We start from the raw sequence: 12543 nt of genomic DNA on the forward strand, positions 1-12543 counted from the left end.
TTTAATGTTCATAAGGATTTTTTTGGAGGGTGCCTTAGTATTGGGTTGCTGTGATTTTACAGATTAAAAAAAATAAATCAGGCAAAAACTTTTGGATTATAAAAGTATCAATTCTAAGGTTGAGGGTAATAAAGGAAATTCAATGTCTGTGATTTAAAATGTTAGTAAATTAGATGACAAGATATGGAAAACTGACGTCTTTACATCACTGAGTTTATAATGGAGCTAGTCTCTTATTTTAGGATTATTTTTTTATTGCAATCCAGTGCTGTATGAGAATAATGGTTTTAGGTAACACTTTGTTTTAATGTGTCCTTGTTACACGTTACATGTTCTTAATGTTAAATTGTGCATAATTATATGCAAGTAACTCAGTAATGTTACTGAGTAAATTAAATGTAGAATTACACTGTAACAAGGACACCTTAAATTAAAATCTAACCGGTTTTTATTAAAAAATAAAATAATAAATAAATAAAATATTTTTTCTGTCTCTCTCTCTCTCTCTGTGATGTAGGAAACATTGACCAGGCCCAGTACTGTGACAGAATAAAGGGAATCATTGAGCTTTTGGGCAGTAAACTATCATTGGATGAACTCTCCAAAATATGGAAAATACAGGTGAGCTGTTTCTTTAAAGACCTTCAAATCAGTGCTTCAAAACTACATGAATTTCTGAAATTGTTTCTAGAAATATACTGCGCAGTATATTTATTAGGGCTGGCAGACGATTAACATTTTTAATCTAATTGATTATATGATGTTTTGATTAATTAATCGAATTAATTGCAATATAAATTTGACTGTGGAAATAGCCCCAAAAGATTATTTAAAGTAGCAAATGATGATGGTATTTTGGGTGAATGATCACTTTAATGTTTTTATTTATTTATTTTAATTAAATTATGCTCTAAATAAGTAACTAAATCTACCAGCAGGTGGTGGTAAATGCCTTTATGATTTGTTCAAAGGGCTGATTCATTCAGGAACTGAGTAAACGGTTCATTTTATGAATAAGTCTTTGAATCATTGATTCACATGATTTATTCAAAATGCAGATTCATTCAGAAATGAAACTGCTGTGTTGCTTGTTGACGCGCAACAATTCTGCTATGGCTTTAAAGGTAATGTGTTCTCTGCAAGAAAACATAATATTGTTTTTAAAATATAACACAATACCAACTTAAAAAAACACATTTAATCTGGTGATATTTAGGACAAAATCAACACGTGTCTCATATTTGTGTTCCTGCCCGTGTGATATGGCTCATATGATATACAGTCATGGCCAAAAATATCAGCACCCCTGGTAAATATGATCGGAGAAAGCTGTGAAGATCTGCATTAAATTATCCAGCCATGGCTTCATGTTTATTGAAGTGTCTTGGAGACGTTGCCACAGTTCTTCTGGATTGAGTGTGTCTCAGTTTGTTCTGTTTCTTCATGTTATTCCAGACAGATTGGATGATGATGGAATCAGATCTCTATGTAAAGCACTGGCTGCTCTCAGACTCCTTGTGCAAACACAAATCTCACTAGATTATTACAATTAATGGCAAAAATAATGTTTGGAAATTTAAACTGATATTTACTACTGACACACCACAGCAAAAGATAGTGGCCTAAGACTTTCGCACAGTACTGTCTGTGTGTATATATATATATATCATTGAATCGATTGTAAAATTGATTTTCCATGTCCAAAAAAAAACTGTTTTCTTTTTCAACGTCAAATAACAGACCAACATAAAGAGAGCGCTGGAAACACACAGGTCAGAAATATTTTTTATTTATTGGCATGAAGTATAGGGGACGGCTGCCATAACAAAAGAAAAACATCACTGCTGGCTTCAAACTGGCTGCAATTTATGATTTAGGCAATTCAAAAATCTCCAAGATTATTTTAAATAATGATTCAATCCATTTCAAACAACTGTTCAAAAAAAGTCTTTCAGGGTCCAGAGCAGAGCGTTTTTTTATTCCCTATATGTCCAGCTGTTGAGAAGACGCACTCCGACCACACTGATGTCCCAGGGACACTCAAGGTGGGGATATTACTGCCAATTTTCCACCACAAAAGCCGGTCGCTGTCAGCTTGCAATGGTCCTTTTAATAACTCAGAATCTCCTGTAACTAGATGCGTGAATGAGGCGAATTCGTGTCTACCCCGCCGCAAGATCCCAGACGCGCGTAAATGCGTCTTTACATTGACTTAACATTGAAATCATTCGCGCCAGACTATTCTATTTGCATTTGGTGAGAAAGCAGCATAAGAGGTCGCTTCGCGACGTCACTGGGTCTTATAGGCGCGTAAAATTGCAGGCATTTTCTGTCTAGCTTTCGCAACGCATATTGCTCTTTCAGATTTTTTTATTTTCTTTTTCTGCTTGTTTGTGAGTTTTTTTACATCTATTTTTTTATTGTTTAATTATTTCAAAATTAACAGTGTACATATTTGGTTAAAATCAATTCCCTATTTTCATTTTCGCAACTTTTTTTTGGTTGGTCCGATCGATTTTGCAATCGATTTTCGAACTAAAACATAGATCATATTTTATGTGCAGGCTGGTCAGTCCTCCACTGTGATAGAGAACATCCACGCCATCATCGCCGCTGCTGCCGTCAAGTTCAACTTTGACCAGCTCAGCCACCTCTTCGTCCTCATACAGAAGGTCTCGACTCTTGTCTGTCTTTCTTTCTTGTCTGGACTCCTTCAGCTTTATGAGCTGTTTCTGACTGTGCCTTGTGTGTGTTCAGAGCTGGGAGGTGGAAAGTGATCGCGTGAGACAGAAGCTTCTGAGTCTGATTGGACGGATCGGCAGGGAGGCTCGCTCTGAGGCTACCACAGGAAAGGTATGTGCCATTCATATGTATATATGAAACTGTATGTGTATTTCTGTCTCTCAACTAAAACTGAACTGAAAGTTGGGGTTTGAGTAGGTCTAGCTGCTAATAAGATACAGTGCTGAAATGTGACAGACAAACTGCTGAAGCCCGTGAAGGTTTGCACTGTAAGGACTTTTTTATTTTGTTTCTGAAATAATTGGATGATTGTCAAATATTGGTCATTGAATAATGGAGGGAAAATGATTGCAATTTAACCTCAAGAGATCATTTATTTGCATTTAATCATAAAATCTGTAAATAAATGCGTGAGGAATATAAACATAAAATGTATATGAATCTTGAAACAAACATTGCTCGGGTATAAATATATCAACATAATATTTAGAATATTAAAATACTTAATATAATATTTAAATATTGAATTCACTATTTTAACCATTTTTTATTCATTAATATTATAACAGTGATTAATTATATAATAATATTATAATATATTACAATATTAAATAAATACATTTTTATGTTTATATTGCATAATTATAAATTCTTAATTTACTCCTTTACTTTTATGTGCAAATTAAATGTGGTGTGGTTAAACTTTATTCAAGTTATTTTCTATATTTGACAGCAGATTTTATGTGCTACCACCTACAATACTTTTAAAAAGATTCGTTTTTTTTTAAAGAAATGAATACTTTTATTAACCATGCATTCAATTGTTCAAAAGTGACAATGAAGTCTTTTAAACTTGTTAGAATAAATTATATTTGAAATTCAGTTTTTGCACTTTCGTTCCTGAATAAAGGCATATCAAGCTTTCTCCAAAAATATTAACCAGCACAATTATTTTCAACATTAATAGTCGTAAGAAATGTCTCTTGAGCAGCAAATCAGCATATAATAATGATTTCTGAAGGATCGCGTGACACTGAAGACTGGAGTAATGATGATGAAAATTCAACTCAACTCAAGCCATCTCAGGAATAAATACCATAATCTTAAATTGTAATAATATGCACAATACGACTATTTTTAAGCAAATAAATGCAGCTTTTGTGAGCTATAAATCTCAAATAAGAGAGAGACAGATTTATAAAAAAAATTGACACTGGACTTGTGAGTTATTTTGATGTCAAATCATAGCATCTTGTGTTTGTTGTGGCTTTGGTTTCAGGTGTTGGAGGTGTTGTGGGAGTTGGCACATCTCCCCACCCTTCCTACCACTCTAGTGCAGCAGGCGCTGGAAGAACACCTGGCCATCCTCAGCGACGCATACGCCGTCAAAGAAACCATCAAGAGGAACTACATCATCAAATGCATCGAGGACATCAAGAAGGTGAGCTGATATCAGAATTCCCATAAACCACATTCTTCTATCACAATTCATCGGTAATGAATAAATGGATATAGATAAATAACCAACATGAATGTGATTAATTTTGTATGATGCCACTATTATTGATGTTCTGTTCTGTCATTATGGAAAGTCACTGTCTGGCTCGCTTCTGGTGGTCTGAATTGGAGTGAGGGTCCCTCACTCTCACACACATCTCCTGTACTACTCCATCTGCTTTGTGCTCCTTCCCGAAGATCCATATTCAGAAGATTATGGACCATAAACACAAAATATGCACACATACTCACTCAGCAACACAATGACACACATTTTTGAGCTTCCTGGCCTCTTTTTCAGGCTAGAATCTGTGCAGCAGTCTATATTAAGAGCTGTTCTGGGAGTATAAAGGTGTTGTTCTGTCTCTGGCGCTAGTATATTTTTGGCAGTCTAGTTTCAGCTTGCCTCATCTCTTTCTCACACACACACACATACATGCACACAGCCATTCACTTTGCTCATTCTTTGCGCTTCAGCCTCTGATGTGATTTGGGTGCAGCGTCTGCCGCATAAACTCTTAGTGGCGCTCACTGAATACTGAAAGTTTATGTCTTTAGATGCAAATACAGGAGGATGCAAAGTCTTCCAGCGAGACACAGGTCTCTTTTCTTACTGGCACCTGGGGCAAGAAGAAACCGAGCTCATTGGCTAAAGTAAGAGAAGACCCACCCCTTTAGTTCATAACACTCACCAATCATAACTCAGCCTGAATCTCTCATAAACCGAATTTGATTTGCAAAATGATGATTGCCACTTGATTCACTGGGACGGACTGTAAAGATATGTGTGATTTACAACGGGCACTTCTGAGGGTTTGATCTTCATAACCAAATACCTATTGGAAAAACGAATGACTCTTTGACTGTTGGCTTCGATCTTTTGTTGGATTATTTGAAACTTTCAGAAATCAGAGACTCTAACCAATGTCTGGGTTGTTGATGGGTCAATGACGTGATGCTAATTTCTACTCCCTGTTCTTTCATTAAAAATAAATAAGTTAATAATGCGGTTTGCACGTATAATAACTTAAAAATGCCTCTTTCTGAATTCAAATTCAGTATGATATTTTTGAGAGGCAGATACAACGGTCCTGATATCAAAATGAAGAAAAAAGGCTTTATTAAAAGTAGACCGTCATATGGTGCAACCAACATACAGAAAAACAAAAACAAAAAACAATGTCTAAAAAAATTATATCGTGGAGTGTACCCCAGACCCTCATGACTCAAGAAGTCTTTCAAAAAATATGATAATTTGGCCATTTTATGACAAGGCAATGTTAGTCCAGGTTGTAAAATGTCAAGTGGTGCGACCCCTCAAAAACTTAATTTTATAATTTAGTAAATGTTTTAATTTTGGAATTTTTTTTTGTTGTTGTTTTTAACTTTTAAGTTTATTATTTTGTTACTTTGGTTGTACCACATGACATTTTTAGAGTCTTTAAATATAAACTTTTCTTGAAAATGGTATAAATGTTAATAAACCATATGAAGGTTGTGGACATATTTATACGTCATTGACCCAGATGGAGATTACCGTATTCCATGAATGAACCGTGTGTGTAATGGTTGATGTTTCTGTGTTTATATCGGTGTTTTTGTGCTTGTATTGTAGTCGTCTCAGCAGACTAACCCTCAGACGGTGTGGGTGGTTCCAGCTTTGCGGCAGCTTCATGAGATTACACGGTCTTTTATCAAACAGACCTACCAGAAACAGGACAAGGTACGTGTAGACAGTTTTCAGACCAACCATCTGGCCTGTTTATTTGTTTTTGTCATGCAAGTGGTGCTACATAAACTATAAACCTGATTTTTCATGCTTTAAATGGCTTTGGATTATACTTTGTTGTGTCCTCTATCAGAGTATAATCCAGGACCTGAAGAAGAACTTCGAGATAGTGAAGCTGATCACCGGCTCTCTGGTGTCATGTCATCGCTTGGCCGTGTCCGTCGCTGGGTCCAGTGGTCTTTCTGGGTCCACACTGGTCGATGGGCGGTACTCCTATCAGGAGGTGTGCTGCCACGAGTCCATTATCTCTTTGTGATACAAAGAATTTAATCATTGTTTATATTACAGCTCAGTCAAAAATAGAGTTTTCTGATAACAGTTACTACGGGTGTGAAAGAAGCCTAATTTCAAATAATGTAAAGCAGTGCAAATCTGAGTTTTATTAAATTAAAAAAAAAAAAAAAATACTATGAACCTTGCCATTTTTGGTACGTATTTGGAGAATAATATGAATAATAATAACAGTAACAATAAAATATGGCATAACCTTTTTTTTCTCCAGTGGATAACAGACATGTAGCAAATCAAATATGCATTTTTTTGTAATCTACAACACCCAAAAAAGGCGGTTGACTTCTAGTTAAGTAAGTAGTGAAAACAAAGTCATTTCCTCTGGTATATAGATGAATCATGTTTCTATTTGACCCCAAAATTTGCACAGTACAAAAATATATTGGTAGACTACCAAATTGACTCATTTTGGCCTCACATTTGGTAAGAATGGAAAAAGAGAAGTAGTGTTTTTTTTTTTTTTTTTTTTTTTATCTGATGTTTTTTTTTTTTGTTTACATTTTTCCAGTATTTGGAGGGTCATTTGAAATTCCTTGCATTCTTCCTGCAAGAGGCCAGTCTGTACCTGGTCTGGAATAGAGCCAAAGAGATCTGGGAATGCTTGGTGTCCGGCATGGATGTGTGCGAACTGGATCGAGAGGTGTGGTGTTTTGTTTTGTTTTGTTTTTATAAAAAAAAGTGCTTCTATTGTTTGTTTGTTTTTTTTTTTTTGTTTTTTTGAATTATCTTTTTTGTTTTTATTATTTGTTTTTAATTTTGTTTGTTTTGCATGTAATTATACTGGTTTAATCATGGTCCTTAAAAATAAAAGTGCACATAAGCCACGCATGCTTCGGATTGAAGTTTAAATGCCATTGTGTTTTTTGTTATTTTTTCCAAAGTCGTTGGTGTTGCAAATACTCAGTAAAACTGCAAATTTTTAGTTTGTTATTGCGGCAAAATATGTATTTTTGATGGTGTTCAACTCTTCTGTAGATGTGTTTCGAGTGGTTCACTAAGGGACAGCATGATCTAGAGAGTGACATTCAACAGCAGCTCTTTAAAGAGAAGATCCTCAAGCTGGAGCCTTATGAGATCACTATGAACGGTAAAAGCTTAACCACAGAGTTCACTCACTGCTTCCACTTAAAAACCACTGTATTTCCACATTATAGCACCTTAAGGCATTGCACGTCTCCTGTACATCTGCAGGAAACCACTGCGTTTACTGTGCTAAATTTACCACATCTGTGGTCTTTCATCAATGTTTTACAGGGTTTAACCTCTTCAAGACCTTTTTTGAGAATGTGAACCTCAGTGACCACCGTCTCAAACGACAGGGAACACTACTGGTATGGGATTCCTGCTTTTTCTCGGTGAAACCGGTCAGAAAATCCCGTCTTGACAGGTGAAATCATATGATTGTCTCTCTCAGTGCGTGGAGCGATTGGATCTGGCTGGGATGGACTTCATCTGGAGGATCGCCATGGAATCTCCAGACGAGGACATCGCTAATGAAGCCATACAGCTCATCATTACCTACAGCTACATTAACCTCAACCCCAAAATGAAGAAGGTAAACAGTCAAACCTTCATTTTTTTGAGTCTTGCCATTCCATAATTTTGCTGTTAATTAACATTTTCTCTGCTTCTTTGTATAATTTTTGCAGGACTCAGTATCTCTTCATAAGAAATTCATTGCTGACTGCTATAAGAGATTGGAGGTGTGTGTTACACTGTCACACTCCCCCACAACCCACCCCCCCCCCCCCCACCCACATGTGATGAAATTGTGATCAAATCCATTCTTACATCACACACAGGCTGCTAGCTCTGCGCTGGGCGGCCCGACCCTCACACATGCTGTTACACGGGCAACCAAGATGCTGACAGCCACTGCTATGCCAACGGTCGCCACATCAGTGCAGTCTCCATCCAGGTATGAGCACTAGTTTTGAGGCCAGTTGAGCAGCTGATCCAGCTGATGTTTTTAGCTGCGTTTAAATAATAATGTACTCATTCTAATAAGTTTATATTGTAATGTACTCATTCTAATATATCAAATTCATATTTGCATTGCTGGTAGGGTTACCTTTGCACAAAATGAACACTATCTACATTTAAAAAATAAAAATAAGAAATGTTCCACACTAATGCACTGTATTCACTGTATCTAACACACACAGGCTCAGTCACTCACACGTTGTGGCCGGAACAAAGCATTGCCCCACAATAGGAAGAGTAGAATATTCAAGTGGAAATTGCTAAACTGCAAGCTTATCTGTGTTTTTAGAAAGCAAATGTGTTTATCCACAGTAGAGAGAGAGCGTGTGCACAGGGTTGCCAGGTTGACAAAGATAAGTAGCACGCTCAGAAGATATTTCCGTATTGCGTAATTGGGAAGCTCCGTTTTGGGAATATGTCTTTTCATATCAGGCAACACAGTTGTGTTCCTCTGTCCAGATTAATCCTTGTAGCCTATATATTATGCTCTATTCATTGTTTTTTAGAAACCTCACCGTTTTCTACTAAATTTTAAACTTGTTTTGTAAACTTAAAATCTTCAACAAATCACATTTATCCCATATTTAATATTTTGTCCTTTAGTTGCAATGGTGTTAAGCAACATTAAAGGCTTAATTGATCTGAAGGTTGTTCAGAAAGGATTCATAACCATAAGTTCATAACCATCTCTGTCCTCAGGTCCAGTAAACTCGTGATCATTGAGAGACTTCTGTTATTGGCAGAGCGTTATGTCATCACAATAGAGGTGAGAGCCATTATTTATATATATATATATATATATAATATATATACACATACACACAACACACACACACAGAGACTGGGTTACACACTGCTTTGCATATCTGAGCACAAAACTTTATTCGCTCAAGTTCATCTTGTATTCAACCTCTTATGACTAATGCATTAATACTTATCTTAAATAACTTACAGTTGATCTCTGTGTGAAAGCATCAGTCAGTCTCGGCGAAGGAACCAGCAAGCTGTAAAAGTCAAATGTAGCAACAGACTTTGCTAATTAATTCTGTAAATGTGTTAGATGGTCGTCAGACTCGCAGCTGTGTGGAATGATGAAGTCTGATCATCATTCACCGTCTCCCCGTTTCTCCAGCTGTTCAGTTCCATGCTGAAATCTGCCATAGAGTCTGTCGCGCCATTTAGTGCCTTCAGGAATAATCATACCAGAACACAATAAAAGAGATCTGATACGCTGTTGATTCCTGCGCGTATTCAGAGAGAGAGAGAGAGACGCAGACATTTTGACACCCGTTCTATCTAACAGATGCTAATTGGTCGGTTATTGACAGGCATTTAGTGCAGGAAGTGCTTTTGGACCGTAGCACTTTTGTCTAATCTATGAATTTGAGTAAATCATGTAATACGAAGCTCAGTAGCTTATTGCTGGAATTCATTTGTCAAGTCATTGAAATGCTTATTCATGATCAAATTTGAAATGGCAGATTTATTGCTGTAAAATATGCAGGAGCTCATCTAATGTTAGATTTACTTTAGGAAAGTGATTCAGTAGCTTGTTATGGCGCTTTTCCACTGCATGGTATGACTCGGCTCGATACGGCTAAGTACGGTACTGTACCGGACCAAACCATACCGTACCAAGCAGTTGAAAAACACCATAATATACACTACTTTTTAACTACAATTTAAAATACCATATTGCAAATTGTGCAATTGACCCAAATAGAAGACAACTTTGATTATAAGACGACACCCATTTTTCCAGATGTACCTTTTGGAAAAAGCCTTTTTGAAAATCAAATCTTGTGTTTTACTTATTGGGGAAAAAAAATTCTTTTTTAATTGATTTTCATATTGCATATTTTCCTATTTGAATTTTTGTTTTGAAAGTACGCTAAATACTGGTAAAATGTAACAACAATCACATTTAAAAGTGTACACTTTTGTATATATACCATAAAGATAACACGCAGCCCATCTGAATTATTGGCCTATAACTAAGTCTATTAATCTCATAGTAGCTTACCAAAATAATTTAACCGTAGAAGTGAAATCTTATTATAGTTCTCAAATCTGGGAACTGAGTTAGGTTTTAAAATCACTTACAGAGAAAGTTTGGTCCCATCAGGCTAATTACAGTCTATGTGGAAATAATGTCAAAATATATCCTGTATGTGTGTGTATTTATATACATAATAAATATACACAGTACACACACAAATGTTATGGAAACAAAAACTTTTTTTTGGATGCGATTAATCATTTGACAGCACTTAAGTTAATAAAATGTAATAATTTTTGAGATGTAATTTTGAATTTTTTTGCATCATTCCTCCAGTCTACAGCGTCACATGATTCTTCAGAAATCATTTGAATATGCTGATTTCCTGCTCAAGAAGCCTTTATTATTATAATCAATGTTTAAAACAGGCTGATTCATATTTTTGTGTAAACTGGGATACATTTTGTTCAGTGTTCTTTGATGAATAGAAAGTAAAGATGAATAAAAAATGTATTCCTCAGTAAAGGAAATTCCTGCTTTAGCTGTAGCGTATATTAGAATGCATTTTATAATATCTAAAACGCTTTGAATCTGTAGATCATATTTAATAAAAAAAAAATGTATGACAGCCAGCATTTAAATGATTATATGTTCACACTGGTTTGAAATGGAAAATTAGTTTCCAGGTCACATGATATTGATTGTTGTCCCGCTGGATCTGTTTCAGGACCTGTATTCTGTTCCTCGAACTATTCTACCTCATGGAGCGTCTTTCCATGGCCATCCTGTTACACTTCACATCACTTACGAATCTACCAAAGACACATTCACCTTGGAGGTAACATTACAAACACACACACACACACACACACACACACTTCTTGCACCTCTAATGACAGACTGTAAACAGGGATGATATAAATGGAAGATTGGACCGACATTCTCCCTGTTTGGAGAATAGAGAAGCATTGATAAATGGCAGGTGGAGGTTCAGCGTGAGAAACCAGATATGATGTTAATAAACATCTTTCTATTGGGTGATCGTGACTCAGCTGACTGGAATTTGCTGTGTCTGATTTGAATGGCTGGATTGAAACGACCCTTATGTGTTTGTGTCGATGTGAATGTGTGCAGGCCCACAGCAACGAGACCATAGGCAGCATCAGATGGAAGATAGCCGAGCAGCTCAGCTGTCCGGTGGACAATGTGCAGATATTTGCCAATGACAGCATGGTGAGTCGAACACTAACAGTGATTGGTCGCAGTCATATCTGAGCGGTCGTATCAAACACTCCTACAGCACTGGGAGAGAATGTGCCAGCTATTATGACCGCATGTGGTTAGTTTTAATTTGTTTTTTAAAATTTAGTTTAATTATAGTTAAACTAGTTAAACTTGTTTCGTTTAGTCGATAATGTAAAAATTTAATTTAATTATCATCTAATATTTATATTTCATTTTATTTCAGGGTTTTTTATCAAACAAAAATGTTTTTAATAGTTAAAGCTTTGACCGTGAAAACTGAAACTAAGACTAGTTTTCCTTGTTATAGAGAGAGAACAGTAAACATAGTTTGTGTTGATTATTTTTACCAGTGTTATTTTAGTATTTTTATACTGTTTTAGTTTTTATTGATCTGAATTACCTTTGTAAATTTTATTAGTTTTTTTTTATATATTGGGGGTGCAGTGTTGTGGGTAACGCGTTACAAAGTAACGCGTTAGAGTACTCTAATTACTTTTTTCCTGAAATTTGTAACTTAACGCGTTAGTTTCGTGCTTAAGTAATCAGTAACTTCGTTATTTTTTTAAAAAAAGTAATCCGTTATTTTAAGGAAAGGAAAATCCCGACTGCAGCCTGCTTTTTGTCAGACAGTAGTCCTAGGTCTACTGTGCCACCTGCGGATGTACAGTATCAGCGGAGCCGAAGCTCTGTGATCGTAAAGTCAATGGCTGTGATGCGTCTGTGCCCTGCGCCTGACCCTGTGTGTGTGTGGTTTTTTTTTTTTTTTTTTTTTGAACTCCCGGCAAGATGGCAGAGAGGACAGCGTTTGGTTTATGGAAGTACGCACATTATTTTCAATTTGTCAACGAATAAGAAAAGAACATAACGGTAAAATGCACACTCTGCTTTGGTGAAAAGCTTCTGTCGACCGCCAAAAATTCTACCTCAAATTTAACGCTACGTTTTAATCACTACTTTGAAGAGTAAATGTAAGAGGACTGTGTTAAAGCGAATTTAG

The 12543-nt window shown here is 36.0% G+C and overlaps 1 protein-coding gene across 2 annotated transcripts in view; it reads left to right on the forward strand.

Moving 5' to 3' along the window:
* The window catches only part of LOC113121081 (ubiquitin carboxyl-terminal hydrolase 24-like), a 62945-nt gene that overhangs the window by 23536 nt on the left and 26866 nt on the right, over nucleotides 1-12543 (forward strand). The window contains exons 12-27 of one of the 2 annotated variants that reach the window (XM_026291313.1): nucleotides 518-621; nucleotides 2565-2672; nucleotides 2758-2853; nucleotides 4022-4183; nucleotides 4798-4893; nucleotides 5855-5962; nucleotides 6102-6251; nucleotides 6828-6959; nucleotides 7295-7406; nucleotides 7574-7650; nucleotides 7734-7874; nucleotides 7969-8022; nucleotides 8122-8237; nucleotides 9002-9068; nucleotides 11029-11139; nucleotides 11436-11534. In XM_026291313.1, coding sequence (XP_026147098.1) covers nucleotides 518-621; nucleotides 2565-2672; nucleotides 2758-2853; nucleotides 4022-4183; nucleotides 4798-4893; nucleotides 5855-5962; nucleotides 6102-6251; nucleotides 6828-6959; nucleotides 7295-7406; nucleotides 7574-7650; nucleotides 7734-7874; nucleotides 7969-8022; nucleotides 8122-8237; nucleotides 9002-9068; nucleotides 11029-11139; nucleotides 11436-11534 — 1733 coding nt within the window. The remainder of the gene's footprint in view (nucleotides 1-517; nucleotides 622-2564; nucleotides 2673-2757; nucleotides 2854-4021; nucleotides 4184-4797; nucleotides 4894-5854; nucleotides 5963-6101; nucleotides 6252-6827; nucleotides 6960-7294; nucleotides 7407-7573; nucleotides 7651-7733; nucleotides 7875-7968; nucleotides 8023-8121; nucleotides 8238-9001; nucleotides 9069-11028; nucleotides 11140-11435; nucleotides 11535-12543) is intronic. The other variant, XM_026291314.1, reaches the window with a different exon arrangement.

Source organism: Carassius auratus, chromosome 20, assembly GCF_003368295.1.
Source record: "Carassius auratus strain Wakin chromosome 20, ASM336829v1, whole genome shotgun sequence".
NCBI classification, from domain to species: Eukaryota; Metazoa; Chordata; class Actinopteri; order Cypriniformes; family Cyprinidae; genus Carassius; species Carassius auratus.